We start from the raw sequence: 25,590 nt of genomic DNA, 5'->3' as shown, positions 1-25,590 counted from the left end.
AGGTGAAGACATGACACTCCTTCCACCTCGACACCTCTAGGGAAATTAAATGACCATTTGAATGGCATTACAGTTTTGTGGTTCCCATTTTTTTTTTTAGGACGAAGCAGCTGAGGCAGCCAAATGGACAGAGACAAAAAACTGTGATAGAACAAGATCATATGCCGGTGATGGACAATCAGGAAGTGATAGAGGTCAGGGTTCAAAAGTAAAGACTTCTCTGGTCTTCTAGCAGCTGGCTACGGAGTGGTGGAGAGATTGAGACATCTTTCCTCTCCTTTTTATTCCCCTCCAACTGTTTCCCTCCATCACAACTCCAGTGTTAGGCTTCAGTCCCATCTCCACTCTCCTGGAAAAAATGGACATCAATTAGTTATTTTCCTCAAGTCCTTTATAAACCAAAATGTTCTCTGATTTTACACAGCTTTTCTAATAAAACTCGAGTGACCGTCCATATGTCATCCTCCGCGACACCTGTTGAGGCCAAGCTTTGTGGTCAAGCAGCTAATTATAACTAATGTTTAGTAAAATTCGATAGGGCTCGATCCAATCATACCCGCATTCCAGCATTCACGCAGTTGATGTTATTCCCACAGTCAAATCCAAACTGTGAGGAAGACAGTAAACATTACTATTGCAGACACACAAACAGTAAGTCCAACTTTTGCAGTGGTATAACTGTTTGAAGAAGTCAGTCAGTCAGTGTCATGGGCTGATGCACTTTATCAACCAACCAAAACCTTGATGTAAACAACCCAGACCTTGCTAATTGACATAAAAGCCGTTTCCCCTGATGACTTGGGTTCTATATAAGTTCCCTCAGAGGAATCTCTGTAATACAATACAACACCACAATCCCAGCAAACTCCAGTACCCCACTACTCCGAGCCATCCTGAAGGACGGTAATACAAACAGACGTAATCTGTCCTTGGAGAGGGGGACGCAGGAGACAAGAGGGCTTCCTGAGGAAACAGAGCTCAATGGAGAGGTCGTCACCAGGGGACCCCAGGCCCACGCCTCCCTAAACCCCTTCGTCCAAACCCCTCTGGCTCTTTTCCCCAGGAAGCCGATGAGTCACCAGCACCGTTCACACAATGAGCTGCCTATCTGCCTGCCATCCCAATCCCCCCCTCTCTGTCTCTTTGAATCCTGACTCAATGCAACCTGTCAACCATGACCCTCTGGGACCCTCTGTTAAGGCAAACCGACAGTGAGGCTTTGACTCATTGGGTATTTTGTCAGGTGGATTGTATTTGAACTTTTATTGATGTTTCATAACGTTTGATGGCCCAGTGCAGTCAAAATTAGATTTTCCTGTGTTTTATATATATTTCCACACTATGAGGTTGTGAAATTGTAAAAATTATGATAATTCCCTTTTAGTGTAAGAGCTGTTTGAAAAGAACACCTGAAATATCAGCTTGTTGTCGTGGCATGTAGTTTTGGCCTGCCTGGTGACATTAGTTAATATACCAATAAGAAAGAGTGTTCCAAACCTCTCTGCCAATAACAGCAGGGTTTCAGTTTTCCCCTCTCCACTCAGACTACTCCCAGACAGTCCTAGCAAAATTTTTGCTTGAAATTACTCTTCGCTAAGAAGCTATTTTTGTACATTTTTGACTGTTTTAATTGAAAACATTCACAGTAAGGTACTTAATTGTTACTCAGAAATGATTTGATATTGAGATAAAAAAATGGCTGCATTGGACCTTTACATTTTTGGACCGGTTGTTTGGAATAGAAATTGGATCAGTTGCTTGTTCAGCACTGAATTTAATAATAATAGTGCAAAATGTTAAGGGAGGCTGAAGAATGCAAGTTTCTGCATCACTGTCTGTTTACCAGTCAACTAGCTCTTCCTGTTGAGGTTGCATTCCAAGTGTAATACTGTATGCTGGCTTGGGCCGGCTCCTTGAACACTTCTTTGTTCATTGACAATATTCTTTGGCAGCCGATGAGGTCATGTCCCACACACACCACACACACACACACACACACACACACACACACACACACACACACACACACACACACACCTCTGACTCACATCATAAAGTATAATTAGAGACTGGTTCACAGTTTGTTTCCTTGATGGATTAAACATTTGTTACCTTTTTTGTTAGCTGTAGCGTTTGCTATATTTGCTACAGCTAACTCAAATTAAATCAAACTTTATTTGTCACATGCGCCGAATACAACAGGTGTAGACCTTACCATGAAATGCTTACTTACAAGCCCTTAACCAACAATGCAGTTGAAGAAAGAGTTAAGAAAATATTTACTAAATAAATTTAAGTAAAAAATTATAAAAAGTAACACAATAAAATAACAATAACAAGGCTATATACAGGGGTACCGGTACAGAGTCAATGTGCGGGTGTACAGGTTAGTTGAGGTAATTTGTACATGTAGGTAGGGGTAAAGTGACTATGCATAGATAATATACAGCGAGTAGCAGCAGTGGGGGGGGTCAATGTAAATAGTCTGGTGGCCATTTGATTAATTGTTCAGCAGTCTTATGGCTTGGGGTTAGAAGCTGTTAAGGAGCCTTTTGGTCCTAGACTTGGCGCTCCGGTACCGCTTGCCGTGCGGGAGCAGAGAGAACAGTCTATGACTTGAGTGGCTGGAGTTTTGGACTATTTTTGGGGCTTTCCTCTGACACAGCCTACTATGTAGGTGCTGGATGGCAGGAAGCATGGCCCTAGTGATGTACTAGGCTGTATGCACTACTCTTTGTAGCACCTTACGGTCAGATGCCGAGCATTTGCCATACCAGGTGGTGATGCAAACGGTCAGAATGCGCTCCATGGTGCAGCTGTATAACTTTTTTAGGATCTGGGGACCCATGTCGAATCTTTTCAGTCTCCTGAGGGGGAAAAGGTGTTGTCGTGCCCTCTTCACGACTGTCTTTGTGTGTTTGGACCATGATAGTTTGTTGGTGATGTGGACACCAAGGAACTTGAAACTCTCAACCAGCTTCAATACAGTCCACGTAGTCATGGGTGAACAGGGAGTACAGGAGAGGACTAAGCACGCACCCCTGAGGGGCCCCAGTGTTGAGGATCAGCGTGGCAGACATGTTGTTGCCTACCCTTACCACCTGGTGGCGGCCCATCAGGAAGTCCAGGATCCAGTTGCAGAGGGAGGTGTTTAGTCCCAGGGTCCTTAGCTTATTAATGAGCTTTTTGGGGACTATGGTGTTGAACGCTGAGCTGTAGTCAATTAACCTTTCTGGGCCAGTGGGACGCTTGCGTCCCACCCTAATCAACAGCCAGTGGAATCGCGTCACGCTAAATGCAAAACCTCATAAATGCTATAACTTCAATTTCTCAAACATATGACTATTTTACACCGTTTTATAGATACACCTCTCCTAAATCGAACCACGTTGTCCGATTTCAAAAAGGCTTTACAGCAAAAGCAAAACATTAGATTATGTCAGCAGAGTACCCAGCCAGAAATAATCACACAGCCATTTTCAAAGCAATTAGCATGCATCACAAATACCCAAAACACAGCTAAATGCAGCACTAACCTTTGACAACCTTCATCAGATGACACTCCTAGGACATCATGTTACACAACACATGCATTTTTTGTTCGATAAAGTTCATATTTATATATAAAAACAGCATTTTACATCGGCGCATGACGTTCAGAAAATCTTTTGCCTCAAATGCTTCCGGTTTATTAGCGCTACAATTTACAAAATTACTATTCAAAAACATTGTTAAAATGTAATATTGTCATTCAAAGACTTATAGATTAACATGTCTTGAATGCCATCTCTTTGCCAGATTTAAAAATAACTTTACTGGGAAATCACACTTTGCAATAAACGATGTGGTATACCCAGAAAAATAGTCTAGGCTATACATGTTTTGAGCCATCTTGGAACGATCAACCATCAAAAATACTATTGTAAATAATCACTTACCTTTGATTATCTTTATCAGAAGGCACTTCTAGGCATCCCAGGTCCATAACAAATGTAGTTTTGTTCAAAAAAGTTAATAATTTATGTCCCAATAGCGTTAGCGCGCTCCGAAGGCTAGTGAAAATGTACCGTCTGCGTCTGACTTGTCGTCAGGAATGAGCAAAAAATATATATTTAAGTTCGTTCAAACATGTCAAACGTTGTATAACATAAATCTTTAGGGGCTTTTTCAACCAGGGCTTCAATAATATTCCATTGGGATGGTTGCATTGTCTTTCAAAACGTTTCGAAAAGGGAGAGTACCCATGGGCGCCGACGTCACAATGGTAATGGCCCATTTCCTGTGACCAAGGTAAACATCCTCTCTTTGAGTCAATTTTGATGGTAGGAGGCTCAAAACACTTTGTAAAGACTGGGGACATCTAGTGGAAGCTTTAGGAAGTGCTACATGAATCGCAAGCCCCTGTGTGTTTCAATGGCAAATGTTTGAAGTGATATCCACACATCAGATTTCAGTTTCCTGTCAGGATTTGTCTCAGGTTTTTGACTGCCATATGAGTTCTGTTATACTCACAGACACCATTCAAACAGTTTTAGAAACTTTAGGGTGTTTTCTATCCAAAGCCAATAATTATATGCATATTCTAGTTTCTGGGCAGTAGTAATAACCAGATTAAATCGGGTACGTTTTTTTATCCGGCCGTGCAAATACTGCCCCCTAGCCCTAACAGGTTTTAACAGCATTCTCACATAGGTGTTCCTTTTGTCCAGGTGGGAAAAGACAGTGTGTAGTGCGATTGAGATTGCGTCATCTGGGGATCTGTTGGGGCGGTACACGAATTGGAGTGGGTCTTAGGGTATCCGGGATGAGGTTGTTGATGTGAGCCGAATACCAGCCTTTAACCTCTCTAGGGTAGGTGGCACCAAATCGTCCCACCTACGTAACAGCCAGTGTAATCCCGTGGCGCGTTATTCAAATTCCTCAAAAATGCAAAAACTTCAATTTTTCAAACATATGACTATTTCACAGCATTTTAAAGACAAGACTCTCCTTTATCTAACCACATTTTCCGATTTCAAAAAGGCTTTACAGCGAAAGCAAAACATTAGATTATGTCAGCAGAGTACCCAGCCAGAAATAATCAGACACCCATTTTTCAAGCTAGCATATAATGTCACATAAACCCAAACCACAGCTAAATGCAGCACTAACCTTTGATGATCTTCATCAGATGACAACCCTAGGACATTATGTTATACAACACATGCATGTTTTGTTCAATCAAGTTCATATTTATATCAAAAACCAGCTTTTTACATTAGCATGTGACTAGCATTCCCACTGAACACTGCCGGTGAATTTACTAAATTACTCACGATAAACGTTCACAAAAAGCATAACAATTATTTTAAGAATTATAGATACAGAACTCCTCTATGCACTCGCTATGTCCGATTTTAAAATAGCTTTTCGGTGAAAGCACATTTTGCAATATTCTCAGTAGCTAGCCCGGCATCACAGGGCTAGCTATTTAGACACCCAGCAAGTTTAGCACTCACCAAAGTCAGATTTACTATAAGAAAAATGTTATTACCTTTGCTGTCTTCGTCAGAATGCACTCCCAGGACTTCTACTTCAATAACAAATGTTGGTTTGGTTCAAAATAATCCATTGTTATATCCAAATAGCGGCGTTTTGTTCGTGCGTTCAAGACACTATCCGAAAGGGTAAATAAGGGTGACGAGCATGGCGCAATTCGTGACAAAACATTTCTAAATATTCCATTACCGTACTTCGAAGCATGTCAACCGCTGTTTAAAATAAATTTTTATGACATTTTTCTCATAAAAAAGCGATAATATTCCGACCGGGAATCTGCGTTTAGGAAAACAGATGAAAGAAAAGAAAGCATGGGGTCGACTCGGGCACGCGCCTAAGCCCATAGTACTCTGATCGGCCACTTGCCAAACGCGATAAAGTGTTTCAGCCAGAGGCTGCCTCGATATCGTTCAGCTTTTTCCCGGGTTCTGAGAGCCTATGAGAGCCGTAGGAAGTGTCACGTTATAGCAAAGATCCTCAGTCTTCAACAAAAAGAGCCAAGATGAAACACAACTTGTCAGACAGGCCACTTCCTGCATGGAATCTTCTCAGGTTTTGGCCTGCCATATGAGTTCTGATATACTCACAGACACCATTCAAACAGTTTTAGAAACTTTAGGGTGTTTTCTATCCAAAGCCAATAATTATATGCATATTCTAGTTACTGGGCAGGAGTAGTAGCCAGATTAATTCGGGTACGTTTTTTATCCGGCCGTGTCAATACTGCCCCCTAGCCCTAACAGGTTAAAAGCACTTCATAGCTACTGACGTGAGTGCTACAGGGCAGGTTACCTTCACTTCCTTAGTCACAGGGACTATGTTGGTCTGCTTGAAACATGTAGGTATTACAGACTCGGTCAGGTAGAGGTTGAACATTTCAGTGAAGACACTTGCCAGTTGGTCCACGCATGCTTTGAGTACACGTCCTGGTAATCCATCTGGCCCCGCGGCTTTGTGAATGATAACGCTCTCAGTAGCTGATGTGAACAAGACCTTTGAACAGGTCAACACACAGTCATCCGGAACAGCTGGTGCTCTCTTGCATTCTTCAGTGTTGCTTGCCTCGAAGCGAACATAAAAGGCATTTTGCTCATCTGGTATCACTCCACTCCTTTCCTCAGCATTCTAGGCCTAGTAGTATCACTCCACTCCTTTCCTCAGAATTCTAGGCCTAGTAGTATCACTCCACTCCTTTCCTCAGAATTCTAGGCCTAGTAGTATCACTCCACTTTAATCTAAATGCACAATTATACTTAATATGTATTTTCTTCACACCACAGTTTAATATGTCTTGGGACTTGCACACAAGGAATTCTCTCCAGGCTGGTTTAGACCTGTATTCATTCCTAGAGCAGCTTAAAGGGGATGTGGCATGTGAAGGCAACTGTGGCCTGATAGCATAATTTAGATCTCTTGCTAGGCTGTAATTAAAGGGTAAGTGCTTTCCACTAGATTACTCCAGATGAAACAGATTACACATCGAGCGGGTATGTAACATAGTATTAACACAAAGCTCATTTTAACTTGGAAAAGTAAAGGGACAAACAGGTGGTCAGTCTACATATGGCAGTATGTATTTACAGTATCCTGGTTCAGAAAGTAGGATTACAATGTTTTAATGTTATAGTTTTCAACAACAAAATGTCAACAACTTAGATTGAGTCATTTTGAGTCAACATGCATTTTGAGTCATTTTGAGTCATTGTACATTTACAATAATTTTGAGTAACCAAAATTAACCTTAAAACATTTGGCCATATTTAATCAGAGCCAGTAATTTCTTTGGCTGATTAGGGCTTTTACATCCCTTATGATTAGATGTAGTAAAATCATCCAAACACACTATTTGTACTGCTATTGACAATGGCTCCCATGACAAAGCTAATCAATGCCGATCAACTTTGTCAACTGAAATAGTGGTGTTTCAATTGACTAAACCAGTGGTTCCCAAGCTGTGGGGGGGTCAGTCTGCTGGGGTATTTTCAATAGGAGGCGCTATACATTTTGGCCCGGCTCTGTCATATGTGTAAGTTGGCCTCTAAATGAGTTTGGGAACCAATGGACTACACTACTACACGCATGTACATTGTGTACTTGTCGCATCCCAGGGCTGACAAGGTAAAATTCTGTCGTTTTTTTTATTTAACTAGGCAAGTCAGTTAAGAACAAATTCTTATTTTCAATGACAGCCTAGGAACAGTGGGTTAACTGCCTTGTTCAGGGGCAGAATGACAGAATTTTGCCTTGTCAACTCGGGGATTTCATCTTGCAACCTTTCGGTTACAAGTCCAACTCTCTAACCACTAGGCTACCTGCCGCCACAAATCTGTCTTTCTGCCCCTGAACAAGGTAGTTAACCCACTGTTCCCCGGTAGGCCGTCATTGCAAATAAGAATTTGTTCTTAACCTAAAGCCTGTTGAGGACAGACGTTCCGCTAGACGTTCCGCTAACACAGCTAAATGAAGCACTAACCTTTGATGATCTTCATCAGATGACACTCCTAGGACATCATGTTACACAATACATGCATGTTTTGTTCGATCAAGTTCATATTTATATCCAAAAACTGCAATTTACATTGGCGCGTGATGTTCAGAAAATGTATTCCCACCAAAAACTTCCGGTGAATTTACAAAAATACTCATCATAAACATTGACAAAATACATAACAATTATTTTAAGAATTATAGATACAGAACTCCTTTATGCAACCGCTGTGTCAGATTTTAAAATAGCTTTACGGAGAAAGCACATTTTTCAATATTCTGAGTACATAGCTCGCCATCACAGAAAGCTATACAGACACCCGCCAAGTTCGGGGCAACCTAAACTCAGAATTAGTATTAGAAATATGCTCTTACCTTTGCTGATTTTCATCAGAATGCACTCCCAGGACTGCTACTTCCACAAGAAATGTTGTTTTTGTTCGAAATAATCCATAGTTATGTCCAAATACCTCCGTTTTGTTCGTGCGTTCAGGTCACTATCCAAAGACTAACGCGCGAGCGCAATTCGAGACACAAAAAGTCAAAATGTTCCATTACCGTACTTAGGAGCATGTCAAACGCTGTTTAAAATCAATCTTTATGGTATTTTTAACGTAGAAATGCGATAATATTCAAACCGACAATAGCGTATTCATTCAAGGAGAAAAAGAAAAAACAGTGCGCTTGCGGGACCACGCATATCCAATCCCTTTGTTGCCAGGCAGTCCACTCAGAAACTGAGCTCCTATTATCTGCCCAGTGACAGGAGAATGCTCAAACCACTTTCTGAAGGCTTTAGACAGCCAATGGAAGCCTTAGAAAGTGCAACGTAACCCCACAGATACTGTAGTTTTGAAAGGGGCTAGAAAGAAGAACTACAATTCTCAGATCCTCCACTTCCTGGTTGACATTTTCTCAGGTTTTTGCCTGCCATATGAGTTCTGTTATACTCACAGACACCATTCAAACAGTTTTAGAAACTTCAGAGTGTTTTCTATCCAAATCTACTACATCTACCAAATCTACTATAATATGCATATTCTCGTGTCTGGGCAAGAGTAGTAACCAGTTTAAAATCGGGTACGTTTTTTCATCCGGCCGTGAAAATACTGCCCCCTATCCACATCAGGTTTTAACTGACACATCTAGTTAAATAAATAAAAGAATTCTCGGTCTGACAGTATGGACTCACAAATATGCTGTTCTCTCTCTGTTAGAACAGCAGTAAAGGGTCATAGATTAGAGTGTATTTTGTAATAATGTGATTTACTCCCGATCACTGATTTGTGATGGCCCATAAAGAGCTCTACATTTGGGCAACAGGATTGGCAAGAAGCAGCTTTCAAAACAATTAGAAGTTATTATGGGCCAATGGAAGCCAAGTTGCAACTCAAGCATCGTTGGCCCCACGCAAGCCAGACCCGACCTAGGGACCCTTTCAATGAGCTAAGCAGCTCACTCCCAAGGCTTGGCAGCCTGCACTTCTCCCAGGGACAATCTTTAAATGCGATTAAGTTGATGAAATTTCAGAATTCAGATAACAGTCGTGGGAATTAAAAACATGTGGGGCTTGCGCCAAACACACACCATCCACTCGCCAGTCTCCTTTTACTGGCATCCTGAGATCCAGATTCATACCTTCCTTTAATCTCAACATTAATTCAAACACAGTGGTGAATGGAAGAGAGGTGAAAATGGAGAGAGAGAGAGCGAGAGCGAGAAATAGGGCTAAATCGCATGTTTTTTTGTTGCTGTTGTTGGAATATGCCAAGGCAACCTCTTTTGTCATGATTCTGTAAATCTTACACACAGACACACACAAATACACACACAACACAACACATCTGGTCCATATTTGAGTTTACTGTGTGAGTATCGCCTTTCTCTCAGTGGTGTTTTTGAGAATTTCCTGGTACTTCTAATGGTTTCAATACATGGTACAACGTCTATCAGAAGCCATTGTGAACATTCATGCTGAATCAATACGTGATTGAATATAATCCCTTATTGATGTCAGCTGTTAAATCCACTTCAAATCAGTGGAGATGAAGGGGAGGAGACAGGTTGAAGAAAGATTTTTAAGCCTTGAGACAATTGAGAAATGGATTGTGAATGTGTGCCATTCTGAGGGTGAATGAGCAAGACAAAAGATTTAAGAACAGAGTATGGGACTAGGTGACAGTCACACTGGTTTGAGTCAAGAACTGTAGTGCTGCTGGGTTTTTCCATGCTCAATAGTTTCCCGTGTGTATCAAGAATGGTCCACCACCCAAAAGACATCCAGCCAACTTGACACAACTGTGGGAAGCATTGGAGTCAACATGGGCCAGCATCCCTCTGGAACGTTTTCGACACCTTATAGAGTTCAAGCCCCAACGAATTGAGGCTGTTCTGAGAGCAAAAGTGTGTGTGTGTGTGTGGGGGGGGGGGGGGGGGGGGGGCGGGGGGGGGGGGGTTGATATACTCAGTGTTTATACTACATTCCTAGAAAAAAGGGTTCCACACGGGTTCTTCAACTGTCCCCATAGGATAACCATTTTTGGTTCCAGGTAGAACCATTTTGGGTTCCATGTAGAAACCTGAAAATGGTTCTAATTGGAACCAAAAGCGTTTTACCTGGAACCAACAAGGGTTCTTCAAAGAGTTCTCCTTTGTGGACAGTCAAATAACCCTTTTAGGTTCTAGAAAACACATTTTTTTCCTAACACAGTACATGAATAGGTTCATTGATGTCTTTTCCACAAGAGTATCTCATTGTAATGTACATACCATGTTGCCACTCCAACTCATTTCCATATCTCTCGCAAGACGCTAAAACAATGATAACCAGTAGGTGTTTATTATGTAACGTGTCCGCTGTTTGATGTGTGGAGCCTCATGAAAAGTGTGTAGTGGCACCCTCTCTTTCTCATACATACAGCCTGTTATGGAAGAGAACTACAATGGATGGGGATTGCCTTTGGCTACGGTGTATGTAAGGGAGTGTGAAAGTTACGCTGCAGCCATGTTGGGTTGGAATAATACATCTCAAATGTCTAATCTAAAACAAACTATAATTGGATGCTCAAGACCATTCACTTAAAACACCTTTATTGGCGTGCAATTGCGGCAAATGCAATGTTAATACACCACAGATTTGACATTTGACTTTAATTGTAGCCCCAGTGTTTTACAGGAAGTTCAATCCAATGTTAGACGTATACCTGAAGTTTGGCTCTAAGTTGATCAACCTGCGGACACCGCCATATGTGAGCACAATATTTGATTCATAACATAATTACATGTGGGAGTCACACTTTCTACATTTACATTTTAGTCATTTAGCAGACGCTCTTATCCAGAGCGATTTACAGTAGTGAATGCATACATTTCATACAATTTCATACATTTTTTTTTTTTTCCTGTGCTGGCCCCCCGTGGGGAGAGAGATAGCTGAGAGATAGTGGGGAGAGAGATAGCTGAGTATCCCTACTAGGACAGTGTCCATATCAGGATAGCATCAGGTTTCTATGGAAGTTGTGTCAGTCACAAGGTGTTGGTGTCAGAAGTGGGATCATTAATCCTTATAGAGAGATGGAAGTGGCTCTTCGGGAGTTTACAGGAGTGTTCCCCTGCTCAGTGTCAGGCTCCTAACAGCTGCACAGTTAGTGGCTGACACACGTCAAGGGAGCTCTCTCTCACATGTTTTGAGCTAGTATCAGCATCTCACTGCCTGTCTGGGTTTGAGTTAAATGGAAGGTGCCAATTTGTCAGCTGAATTTGATACCTTGCTTAGAGTTATGGATCATAGTTAGGAATATTACACGTACTTGTTTGTTTTGATGAAAACCTGCCAACATCTTGTTTGGATCTGCCATGAACTGAGTGGGCTTTTCTGCTTCCTGGTTAGATGTTGTTACATGTTTGAAGGTAAGACCCAAGTGCAGACAATGTTGAAGTAACAAAAGTTGATTAATTTGAACACTGGCAAGCAAAGGTACAGGATGGCAGGCAGGCTCAGTGTCTGGTCAGGCAGAGGACGGTAATCCAGAGTAGTGGGGCAAAGGTACCAGACGGCAGGCAGGGTCAGGGTCATGGTCAGGGCAGGCAGGGTCAGGGTAGGCAGAAAGGACAACATTAGAAAACAGGAATGTAGACAAGGCAGGAGCAAGGGGAAAAACAGGAGACAAAGGGCTGTGAGACATGGGTTTAATTCTAGACACAGGAAATGTAGGAAGTATACGGAGGGTACGGGGCAACAGAGCACGAACAGCAAAGGGGTTAATAATCTTGGAGCAGGGGGGAAAGGTTTTGGCTTTTGGGGGTGTAGTCGCGGGGCTATATGGGTGTCGCCAGCGCATCTGGCTTGACCTTCTTGGATACCGGTCGGGGCTCAGGAAGCGAAGTGGCTCGGGCCTTACTGAACCCCTCCCGGAGGTCCTGGTACTCCACAGGGCTGGCGAAGAGGTCCGTGGCAAATTCTAAGCCCCCAGGAAGACGTCCTGGGGCAGGCAGAGCTGACTTCAGGCAATGAATGTGGCAGAACGGACTCCAGCCCACGATTGCACCAGTAGACCAGTTAATAGAGGGATTGTGTCGCTGGAGCCAAGAGAATCCCAATACCACAGGAACCTGCGGAGACTCAACCAGCAGGAACTGGATCATCTCGCTGTGGTTCCCCGACACTCGTAGGTTGACGGGGGTGGTCTGGTGGGTGACCCGGCCTATAGAGTCCAGCGCTCTAACACCCATGGGAATGGAGAGGGGTTGTGTGGGGATGCCCAGCTCAGACGCCAGGCTAACGTCCATAAAAACTCACATTGGCCCCCGATGTGGAGAGACTTGGACTGGTCGCCCCACCGCAGGATGGCACGGAGAGGGGGGCGAGCCAGGGGAGATGAAAAATGATCTTTAAGACCCACCAGAGTACTCACTCCAACTAATGAGCTAGGTCTCATGAAGGGACTGGTAGACACATAATGACCGGCAGTACCGCATACAGACAACTCTGGGTCTCAAGTCTGTGTACGTGTTCGGCTGGAGACAGCCTAGCCCTACCGAGCTGCATCAGCTCGGAAAGAGGTGAATCGGCAGTCTCCGGAGGCTCTTGGAGGGACTCAGGTAAGCTCGGATCCTCTCAGGGACGTAGACGCCGGGGACTTCCGGAGTTCAGATGCAAGGTGGGATCCTTGAGTGAGCGATTGGGACCACAATCGGACCTCTTCTCCCTCCTACGTTCCCGTAGCCGACCATCGATCCGGATGGTTAAAACGATGAGAGAGTGTCGAGATCCGTCGGTAGATCTTGGGCTGCAAGTTCATCCTTTATCTCCTTCGATAATCCGTGCAGGAACGTGTCAAACAGTGTTTCCGGGTTCCAGGTACCCTCCACTGCTAGCGTGCAGAACTCCGTCACATAGTCTGCCACACTGAGGGAATCCTCCCAAAGCAACTTCCGGGCAGCCTCTCTCCCGGACCACGGAGCCTCTAACTTCTCACCTCCACCACGAATCCCTCTAGACTGAAGCATACGGCTGACTGTTGTTCCCAAATGGCAGTAGCCCAAGCGAGGGCCCTCCTGGACATCAGCGTGATGAGGTAGTCTATCTTAGAGCGGTCTGAGGGAAAAGAGGAAGGTTGCAGCTCCATGACAAGGGAACGCTGAGTGAGAAACGCCCGACAAGTTCTTGACTCTCCATCGAAGTGCTCCAGGGGAGGTAAGCGGGGTTCCCGGGAAACCTGGGTAACGGCACTGCTACCAGCCGGGTTACTGAGGGGCCGAGAGGTTATCGTCGTGGTAGGCTGCCTAGTAGACAACCCACAGACTTGCTCCCGTAATGTGTCCAATGCTTGTTCGTGATGTTCGGCTTCAACCTGGAACTGTTCCATCAGACCATGAAGCAACTCCTCGTGCCTTCCAATGACAGCTCCTTGGGAGGCGATGGAGTTGCACAGCTGGTCCGAGTCTGCTGGGTCAGTCATTGCCAGTTTATACTAACACATTTGAAGGTAAGACCCAGGTGCAGACAATGTCGAAGTAACAAAAGTTCATTAATTCGAACACGGGCAGGCAAAGGTACAGGACGGCAGGCAGGCTCAGTGTCTGGTCAGGCAGGGGTCGGTAATCCAGAGTAGTGGGGCAAAGGTACCAGACGGCAGGCAGGGTCAGGGTCATGGTCAGGGCAGGCAGGCAGAGGTCGGTAATCCAGAGTAGTGGGGCAAAGGTACCAGACGGCAGGCAGGGTCAGGGTCATGGTCAGGGCAGGCAGGCAGAGGTCGGTAATCCAGAGTAGTGGGGCAAAGGTACCAGACGGCAGGCAGGGTCAGGGTCATGGTCAGGGCAGGCAGGCAGAGGTCGGTAATCCAGAGTAGAGGGCAAAGGTACAGGACAGCAGGCAGGGTCAGGGCAGGCACAAAAGACAAAACTGGGAAAACAAGAAAATAGACAAGGCAGGAGCAAGGGGAAAAACTCTGGTAGGTTTGAGGAACAAAACGAACAGGCAATAGACAAACAGATAACACGGGTATAAATGCACAGGGGATAATGGGGAAGATGGGCAACACCTGGAGGAGGGTGGAGACAAATCACAAAGACAGGTGAAACAGATCAGGGCGTGACAGTTGTACCAATCGACTGAACCAGCTAAAGCATTTCCATTCAGGGGTTTGTTCTTGTTCACTTCCCACTGCTTTATCATACTTTTTCCCTGCAAGACATCCAGACACCTCTGCATCGTCCCCTAATCACTCCTATCAACATTTTGTAAGTCGCTCTGGATAAGAGCGTCTGCTAAATGACGTAAATGTAAAAAATCTCTAAGCAACCCGTCCAATCAGCCATCAAATCAGACAGTCGGTCAATCATCACTAGTTGTTGAGCTCTGTTTTATCCATCACATTTGACTTTAGAGGTCACCATGTGTTTAGGTTGGTCCAAACATGACGGATGGCCACCGGCCTGCCAAAAATATCACTGGGATATTACTGGCCCTGGTCAGCGGGGAAACCTGTAATACAGTACTGTATTAGGATTAATGGAGGTGGATTACTGCAGGCCTGGCCTATTAGGATGGGACCAGACAGGTTAAGCTATGTGAACTGGAAACCCCTTGCCTGCCCTGACCCTGCCTGCTGTCCTGTACCTTTGCGCTCTACTCTGGATTACCAACCACTGCCAGTCTTCCCTGTGGCTCAGTTGGTAGAGCATGGTGCTTGCAATGCCAGCATGGTGTGTGCAACGCCAGGGTTGTGAGTTCAATTCCCACGGGGGGCCAGTACAATTTTTTTTTGAAAAATGCATGAAATGAAATGTATGCATTCACTACTGTAAGTCACTCTGCATAAGAGCGTCTGCTAAATGACTAAAATGTAAAATGTAATAATTGGGCCGTGAGGTCTCCACTCTGTCAATAACAAGTATCTAACGTTACTCTACAGTCGGTGGAGTATTGGGCGATGAATAGTTAGTTGCGAGTGTTTTTTAGCTCTGTCATGCATCGAATATGATTTGGTAAAATGCATTGTGTTTATAAAGTATGGCCTTACTAATGACGTGAGAACCAGTTATGAAATTGTTGAAATACAAATGTTTATTCGTCCTAATAAAGTTAACATTTGTCTCAAAGTCTTATTACTCCTTCATCATGAGGAAAATCTGAACCATAACTAGGAAGTAGTTACCACTACTACTATTTGACTTGACACACCCTCTAATGTTGTGTAAGCTATTCTATCTGAATTATGCACTGGACCTCAGTATCCGAGAAACCTTAGAGGATAATTTCTCTCTCTTTCAGGTCACACAGGGTGCCTGCTTAAGTCCCTGTGCTTCACCAGTATGGCTTTCCTGCTGCTACACATCATCTACCAGGTTACCATCAACAGTCTGCTAGCAGGAGACAACATAGAACCCAACTTCAACTGTGAGTACCAATCTTCTCTTCTACACTTCCATTAAAGTGTGATGTCATTTCTACCTCATTTACAGACACGAACACGTGATGGAATGTACACTGAATAAAAATATAACCGCAATATGTAAAGTGTTGGTCCCATGTTTCATGAGCTGAACTAAAGTATCCCAGATATTTTTCACCTTGTGCTGGGGACAATAAAAGGGTTGAAGTCTGTAGAGGGAGCATCCACCCCAGTGAGTGGGACATGGGCCGGCTGGGGCTGCAGGGTGGGGGTGAGCGGAGGTTACAGCCCAGTCCACGCCTAGATCAGGTTACCCACTGGCCCGACACCAGGGTTTTCAGACCAGAATCTGAGACCCGGTCTGCGCCACGGCCCAACACAGGCCCCGCTGTTGCTGCTGCAAACCACTGGCACAAATCTCTCTGAGTAGCAGTATATAAGCCACAACATCTGCACTCAAGATGGGGATAAACATAATGAAAATAAAAAACTCCCTCACTCCCATGCTGCCCTGACAGAAGTACATTCAAACCCCCACCAATAATTCAGAGCGAAGGTGGTCTGTCTCACGTGTAGAGTACAATCATAAAATGTTTCAAATGATGTGCGGGGTCTTCAAGTTGCATAAGAACCCTTGAAACGCCATCTGACCCTAGTGTCAGCATGCACAGTGTTATGTCAAAAGACTTCAAGTAAACAATCGATCAAAGAACATCAGCAATTCACCAAGTTTAAAAAAAAAATCAGGTGTATCTTTGTGTGCGATGTGTAAATCGTTTTTTTGGGTAAAAGGTTGGAATTATGTATCACCTGTAAACCTCCGTCTAGACAGGACAACGCTGTTCTCTTGTAAACAGCTGAGTTAACAGACTTTTTTCTCTCAAATACCCCGGGACAATTCCAGAATACTGATGAAAATAGGCTGCCAAACATAATACAGTGGAAAGTTACGGCAATGCTAAAGTCAGTTGCAGTCAGAATGCAATGAACAGAGAATATAACCAGAAATAATATTGGACACTATAGATGGTGCTCTTGGGTAGTGTACACCATAGACGGTGCTCTAGGGTAGTGTACACCATAGACGGTGCTCTAGGGTAGTGTACACCAGAGACGGTGCTCTTGGGTAGTGTACACCATAGACGGTGCTCTTGGGTAAATAATAGTGGACAGTATAGACGGTGCTCTTGGGTAAATAATAGTGGACACCATAGACGGTGCTCTTGGGTAAATAATAGTGTTCACTATAGACGGTGCTCTTGGGTAAATAATAGTGTTCACTATAGACGGTGCTCTTGGGTAAATAATAGTGGACAGTATAGACGGTGCTCTTGGGTAAATAATAGTGGACACCATAGACGGTGCTCTTGGGTAAATAATAGTGGACACCATAGACGGTGCTCTTGGGTAAATAATAGTGGACACCATAGACGGTGCTCTTGGGTAAATAATAGTGGACACCATAGACGGTGCTCTTGGGTAAATAATAGTGGACAGTATAGACGGTGCTCTTGGGTAAATAATAGTGGACACCATAGACGGTGCTCTTGGGTAAATAATAGTGGACACCATAGACGGTGCTCTTGGGTAAATAATAGTGGACAGTATAGACGGTGCTCTTGGGTAAATAATAGTGGACAGTATAGACGGTGCTCTTGGGTAAATAATAGTGGACACCATAGACGGTGCTCTTGGGTAAATAATAGTGGACAGTATAGACGGTGCTCTTGGGTAAATAATAGTGGACACCATAGACGGTGCTCTTGGGTAAATAATAGTGGACACCATAGACGGTGCTCTTGGGTAAATAATAGTGGACACCATAGACGGTGCTCTTGGGTAAATAATAGTGGACACCATAGACGGTGCTCTTGGGTAAATAATAGTGGACAGTATAGACGGTGCTCTTGGGTAAATAATAGTGGACACCATAGACGGTGCTCTTGGGTAAATAATAGTGGACACCATAGACGGTGCTCTTGGGTAAATAATAGTGGACAGTATAGACGGTGCTCTTGGGTAAATAATAGTGGACAGTATAGACGGTGCTCTTGGGTAAATAATAGTGGACACCATAGACGGTGCTCTTGGGTAAATAATAGTGGACAGTATAGACGGTGCTCTTGGGTAAATAATAGTGGACACCATAGACGGTGCTCTTGGGTAAATAATAGTGCACACTATAGACGGTGCTCTTGGGTAAATAATAGTGTTCACTATAGACGGTGCTCTTGGGTAAATAATAGTGGACAGTATAGACGGTGCTCTTGGGTAAATAATAGTGGACAGTATAGACGGTGCTCTTGGGTAAATAATAGTGGACACTATAGACGGTGCTCTTGGGTAGTGTACACCATAGACGGTGCTCTTGGGTAAATAATAGTGGACACCATAGACGGTGCTCTTGGGTAGTGTACACCAGAGACGGTGCTCTTGGGTGAATAATAGTGTTCACTATAGACGGTGCTCTTGGGTAAATAATAGTGTTCACTATAGACGGTGCTCTTGGGTAAATAATAGTGGACAGTATAGACGGTGCTCTTGGGTAAATAATAGTGGACAGTATAGACGGTGCTCTTGGGTAAATAATAGTGGACAGTATAGACGGTGCTCTTGGGTAAATAATAGTGGACAGTATAGACGGTGCTCTTTGGTAAATAATAGTGGATACTATAGACAATGCTCTTGGCTAAATAATTGAGGGCACTACAGTTCCAATCCATGGCTGCAAAGCTACTTGGCTAGTTAGCTATAGCTACTCTGTAAGCTAGCTTGACATACTAGAAAGTAATATAAACATGTTGAGAAAAAAGTAACTAAAAGAAACGTGTTTTATTTTCTGAATCAATTTGGTTATCCTGTCTTGATTATATAAGTTCTATTTTGCTCTCTCACAAAATGAAAGATCTCTTTGACGAGACATTTAGTCAGTGAATCAGGCCTTCTCCATGGTAGTCAGAGACTCTATCTGCCATACATGTCTTCAAACTACTGTAAAAGCCCCTAAGTAGGCCCTTACCTAAAGACATTTTTGAGGGGCTCTATGCTACGCCCTTATACAATTCCCTTAGGTAAGGGAACATTATTCCTTAAGGTAAACCCTTAAGGGAAACACTTAAGATGTTTTATGCAACCGGGCCCTGGCCCTTCCATCCCTTATGTACTGGCCCTTCCATCCCTTATGTACTGGCCCTTCCATCCCTTATGTACTGGCCCTTCCATCCCTTATGTACTGGCCCTTCCATCCCTTATGTACTGGCCCTTCCATCCCTTATGTACTGGCCTTTCCATCCCTTATGTACTGGCCCTTCCATCCCTTATGTACTGGCCCTTCCATCCCTTATGTACTGGCCCTTCCATCCCTTATGTACTGGCCCTTCCATTCCCATATGTACTGGCCCTTCCATCCCTTATGTACTGGCCCTTCCATCCATTATGTACTGGCCCTTCCATCCCTTATGTACTGGCCTTTCCATCCCTTATGTACTGGCCCTTCCATCCCATATGTACTGGCCCTTCCATCCCCATATGTACTGGCCCTTCCATTCCCATATGTACTGGCCCTTCCATTCCCATATGTACTGGCCCTTCCATCCCTTATGTACTGGCCCTTCCATCCCTTATGTACTGGCCCTTCCATTCCCATATGTACTGGCCCTTCCATCCCCAACTAGTTCTCACAGTCTCACGTCAGAATTAGACGCTTATCCATGTTTCTTAAACATCAAATTAACTCCAAATGTTTAAGGTTAGGGTTAAATTTACGCATTAACTCAGAAATCTTAAGGTTAGGTATTAACTCAGAGTGGTTAAGGTAAACTTTCCATTGCTGGATTTAAACTTGCAACCTTTGTAATCAGAGACAGATGCTTACATCCATCCACCTTTCCCGTCAACTATGACCTAGCAAAACCAAAACCAACTTAAAGGTAACAGTGCTTACTGTTGCCCCTAGTTGCCGGTTTCCACGTCAAATACTGACTTGTATCACGGATGACCTGGCTGTCCATCCCTTATGTACTGTTCCTTCCAACACCCGAACATGACTGAATCCCTCTATGATTGGATGATTTAGATTCCATCTGGATTCATGTCAGCTTACATTTCTCTTATTCTTTTACTTAGAGCTAATGTACATGACCACATTGGTCCTCTGTGACAGGGCGGGTGTTGTACTGTGGTTGGCATTGTAAGATGAACACCGGGGGAAGTGAACGCGAGTCTCTACGCCCCCAGGCGTGGCGGCTGTCTCCCAGGGTCCTCAGCATGGCTCTCAAAGGTCAAAGTTTGGGGCCCCAGGGGAACCAATGGGAACCCAGCAGAGCACGGTGTGCTGGTGGTAGGCCCAGGCACAGGTCAGACAGATGTGGGAGGTTGTTTGTGTGTCACTCTGCTTTGCCTCACTACATCTGTCTACCCCTGTTCCAGATCACCCTTTTATACTCTTCTTTCACTCTGTCATCCCCCTTTCCTGTCATTCCTGTTGATGTCTCATTCCTCCATGCTAGTGTTCTTTCTCACTTAGGCTACCTCCTCAAAATATTCTCCTGAAACCCCTCCTCAATCAAGTTCCTTCAGTTCCTTTGCGTTGTGACACGTTGTTGCCAAACGTGTAAAGGTTAAGCTCGAGCACAGCTCCTGTCTCCTCTCTACTATACAGTAGTGTGAAGAGCAAGTTATTCTCTACCTCAGTGGTTCCCAAACTGTGGGGGTAGTATACTATAATATACTACTGTATAGTATATTATAACTATATTATTATTATTGTTCCCCAATGCTGGAAGGGGGGCCTGAGTGAAAACGTTTCAGAACCCCTGCTCTAACTAACCTCTGAATTTTGCTGTTACTCTTAGGTCATACTATTTACTCCCTGTTACAGTATACACTGAGTGTACCAAAGATTAGGAATGCCATCCTAATATTGAGTTGAACCCCTTTTTTCCCTCAGAACAGCCTCAATTCGTCAGGGCATGGAATCTACAAGGTGTTGAAAGCGTTCCACAGGGATGCTGGCCCATGTTGACTCCAACGCTTCCCACAGTTGTGTCAAGTCGACTGGATGTCCTTTGAGTGGTAGACCATTCTTGATACACACTGGAAACTGTTGAGCACAAAAAACCCAGCAGAGTTGCAGTTCTGACACAAACCGGTGCGCCTGGCACCTACTACCATACCCTGTTCAAAGGCACTTCAGTCTTTTGTCTTACCCATTCCCCCTCTGAATAGCACACATACACAATCCATGTCTTAAAAATCTGTCTTTTGGAGGCCTCCCGAGTGGTGCAGCGGTCTAAGGCACTGCATCGCAGTGGTAGAGGTGTCACTGTAGACCTGGGTTCGATCCCAGGCTGTATCACAACTGGCCGTCCTCGGGAGTTCCTTAGGGCTGTGCACAATTGGCCCAGCGTCGTTAGGGGAGAGTCGTTAGGGGAAGGTTTGGCTGGGGGGGCTTTACTTGGCTCATTGTGCTCTTGTGGCGCGCCAGGTGCCTGTAGGTGGACCTTGGTCATCAGTTGAATGGTGTTTCCTCTGACAGATTGGTGCGGTTGGATGTTAAGAAGTGTGGTTTGACGGGTCATGTTTCAGAGGATGCGTGATCTTTGCCTCCCAAGCCCATTAAGTTGCAGCGATGAGACAATATCTACACTGATGAAATTGGATTTAACTTTCGCCTGGTCAGTCTCTGTTATGGAAAGAGAAGGTGTTCTCAATGTTTTGTACACTCAGTATATATAAGGATAATATCATTGGAAACACTCATTACAATCCTTACAGAAAAAAACATATGATTTCAGATGTGGAAAATCACTTGATTTCACATGAAATTTCAGATGTGAAATCATGTGAAAACATTTGCTTTTGCAACACTTCACAGGTGATCAAATGTATTCACATATGTAGTTTCATGTTAGCACATGTTGCTTTACATGTTGACACATGTTATCACATTAACTTCACATAAGATTAAGATCATGTGTTTCTGGAACACTTTGTGTGTTTTTTCTGTAAGGGAATCCTCCACAGTAGCTGGTTGGACTCGATTTCTTAACCAGCATCATGATGATTGATATGGCCTCTAATCGGTAGCTACATTTGACCACTGTGTAAACACAACACACTTACTATTAACTCAGCTATACTTCTAAAGTTAGATATGTTGACGGTTTTGAATTATGGTACTTGTAAACTGACTTTACATTAAGTTACAGGCGTTTGTTATCGTTTTTCCTTGCGTTAGTGACAGTTCTGTTCCATTTTCAGGGAAATGCTGCACCTAGCTTGGTGTGCATCTTCAGGGAGGACTTTCAGCATGATACAACCTACAACAGACTGTAGCACTGTGGTAATAACGTAGTGTCCCTAAAGAACACTGTGTTCAAACAAGCTATCGCTTGATACTTTGTAGTCATTGTTTGGCCTTACTGAAACGTCAGGGACAGCAACTGTGACCTGAATATCTGTTCTAGTAATAGCCTTGTTCGAATTCTATGCACACTATTAGAACAAAGGGTTCCAAAACCATTCATCGGCTGTCCCCACAGGAAAACCCTTTTTGGTTCCAGGTAGAACCCTTTTTGGTTCCAGGTAGAACCCTTTTTGGTTCCAGGTAGAACCCCTTGGAACTGAACTGAAATGAACTGACACCAAGTGATGTTATAGAGAACATTGCCAACATCTATTTTCTACTATGTCATATGGGGCTTTAAAACAAAAGTTTAGTTGGTTTTATCATGGGAATCAGCATTCCTACTTTTATTGCTTTCTGACTTTCTATTCATAGCAGTAGGCTAGAGTCTACTATCTCAGTGTGTCACGGGATCTCACATCTGTTTACTGCTGACAGGAGAACCTTACAGTACAATAAACCTGATTGGTTGGGGATGTACTGCGCTGTGTTGAGTTGCAAGGGAGGCAGAATCCATCAAATTCACACTTTGCTAATCTTGCACTGCGGAAAGAGGAGTTTAATTAGATCTTGTCAAAATGATTACATAATTTTGGGGCTTTTTTTTGTCTCTGCAATATGTGTTATTGCAATCCAAGTTTACCACAGTGCGGGTTTGGTCGAATTCCAGTCTAGGATTTCAATTGAGCAAACTGATGTGAACTATGCCCATATGAACTTTCACTTCTGACAGCATTTGATGCACTGCATTATGTTGAGGATCCCTGTTAGCAGCATTCAACAGTGAGCGGTTCATTGCAGTGCACTTCGTTGACCAGCAGCTATGACATCACAGCGCTAGTTAAGGGGGAAGCCAAGCCCAAACAAGAAGCACTCCTTCACACAGGGAAGGTTATCTGATTGTCCAACAGTCAACACCATTTCCTTTGTTTTTATATTTCCTCCAGGTCCAAGTGGCCTTTGAGTACGTTATGGGGGTGTGTGTACGGTACTGTACAGGCTTGAAGGGGGGAGGGGTGGCTAGTCAACATGGCCTTAACAACAAGATACTAATAGAACTTTAGGAAAACTTTGAGGCGCACACTCACTTTTCGCCCTCGCCACTGTATCCTCACTGCATCCCGACGCAGCTCGGTGTATTTCCTGGTCGTGCACAAAATGACATCTCCCTGCCTCTGTCTCTGTTGGCAGGGAATAAATCTCCACTGTATAGAATATGCCGGGGAGGGGGCGTGCGGCCCTCAGAACGCAGAGTGAAGTGAAGGAGCGAGAGAGGGAGCGAAAACAAGTAGTCCTTCTGTGGAGGGAACCCTAGGTGAGGTCAGAGATAAAAGGGGGATTAAAAATTTGCCTGGCTGCTATAAGAGAGTGCTGTGGCGAGAGAAAGGGGATTGCTATGTGAATAGAGACTGGGACATCTGAGATAGTGTAGTCTACAGTTGAACTGCCCTTGTAATGTGAGGTAAGTCAAAAGTGTGGGTTTAAGCTCCCGAGTGGCACAGCGGTCTAAGGCACTGCATCTCAGTGCTAGAGGCGTCACTACAGACCCTGAGTCGATTCCAGGCTGTATCACAACTGGCCGTGACTGGGAGTCCCATAGGGCGGCGCACAATTGTCGTCCGGGTTAGGGTTTGGCCGGACTAGGCCGTCATTGTAAATAAGAATTTGTTCTTAAGTGGCTTTCCTAGTTAAATACATTAAAAAAAAAATTATTAAAAAAGTTGCGCGACGCACCCAGCTAATACTTTTCTAGTAGACTTATACCAAAATGTACCTTGAGAAAAGCCACAGATAAAATGTGGTGTCGGTTAAATTGATATTAAGAAGTGAATATTTGGAGCACTCCAGAAACCTACTTTTTGTATGTGCATCTAACTTAGTAAACTTTACTAGTAAAAATTACTAGTAGAAATAGTAATAGAGATTTACCCTTGGAGTGTAGTTGGATGTCACGGGCGTCGTAGGGATTGGACCAAAACGCAGCGGGAATGTGAACACTCATTATCTTCTTCATTAAACAAAAAATGAACACTGAACAAAAAGCCCGATGAAAACAGTCTTGTCAGGTGCAACAAACACTAAACAGGAAACAACTACCCACAAATCCCATAGAAAAAACACCCCTACTAACTAGGACCTTCAATTAGAGGCAACGAGGAACAGCTGCCTCCAATTGAAGGTCAAAACAATAAACTAGACATAGAAATAGAAAAAATAGAACATAGAAATACAAAACATAGAACACAACCCAAAAACCCCGACAACACAAAACAAACACACCCCTGCCACGTCCTGACCAAACTACAATAACAAATAACCTCTTTTACTGGTCAGGACGTGACATAGGCAGTGTGTGTACGAGCTCCACTGGGCTTGTCAGGACACCAGCAACAAGACTTTTTCACCTATCAACATTTTCAAGAGCTGCCAGCAAAAATGACAAAACATCCAAAAGGTGACTCCTGTTTTTGTCATTTATAGCTCTGAGTGTCCTGCTATAAGAATCATCTTCCCCAGGATGTGCAGCCCAATTCACACGATGCAACCATGAGCCACATTTCATAGGGATGCAGGCAGCACGGACCAAGGAGAGGATGGGGTCCTGATAACTTTCAGTTTCCACGAGCTACGTTATTGGTCAGAATGAAGGTAAACAAAATGTCAAACCCAATAATAAGGTTGTAGACGTGTCCCACAGTAGGCTGTGTGGAGGTGGGAGGTTGAAAGCATCTGTGCCAGAGCTTCAGTCGTATCTTCCCCGCCTGGATTGCACCCCTTGTCCCAACTAATAACAGTGAAGAATAGTGAAAAGATCTTGTTTCAAATCATCGACTTAGCGGCCCCCTCGATTTGGCCCTCTACTGACTTGGCCTAACCTCGGATGTGTGCTTGGTCAGTCAGCAAGGGAGCTGCAGCCATGTTTACCAGGTGTACGTCCGTCCGTCCGTTTGTCTGTCCGTCTGTTTCCAATTGAATAGGAGAAGTAGAGGTTAAGATAAGGTCATCATTAAGAAACTTCCAGGAAGGAACAGGTCTTTATGTCTTATGTCCTCCTCTATCGCCATAACTACACAAAAACTCAACGTCTGTAAGCCCAACCAAAAACGCAATTAGCTCTCAGTACTGTAGCTTAACAATCCACAGAGGACCTCAGTCTTTGATATTCCCCCCCAAAATTACATGACTGCAATTGATTCCCACAATGCAAACTGAAAGTTTTTCCCTGTTTTCTTTAAAGGAATTTCTATGGTAGTTTGCAGGTTT

The 25,590-nt window shown here is 44.0% G+C and overlaps 1 protein-coding gene across 2 annotated transcripts in view; it reads left to right on the top strand.

Annotated features, from left to right (window-relative positions):
• Positions 1-25,590, top strand: part of LOC106579641 (piezo-type mechanosensitive ion channel component 2) — a 256,001-nt gene that overhangs the window by 40,524 nt on the left and 189,887 nt on the right. For both annotated transcript variants that reach the window (XM_045702749.2, XM_045702748.2), the window contains exon 3: positions 15,800-15,925. In XM_045702749.2, coding sequence (XP_045558705.2) covers positions 15,800-15,925 — 126 coding nt within the window. The remainder of the gene's footprint in view (positions 1-15,799; positions 15,926-25,590) is intronic.

This window comes from Salmo salar, chromosome 19 (assembly GCF_965601325.2).
Source record: "Salmo salar chromosome 19, fSalSal1, whole genome shotgun sequence".
Classification (NCBI taxonomy): Eukaryota; Metazoa; Chordata; class Actinopteri; order Salmoniformes; family Salmonidae; genus Salmo; species Salmo salar.
Note: the sequence above shows the minus strand (reverse complement) of the source record. Positions and strands in the feature narration are given on the sequence as shown.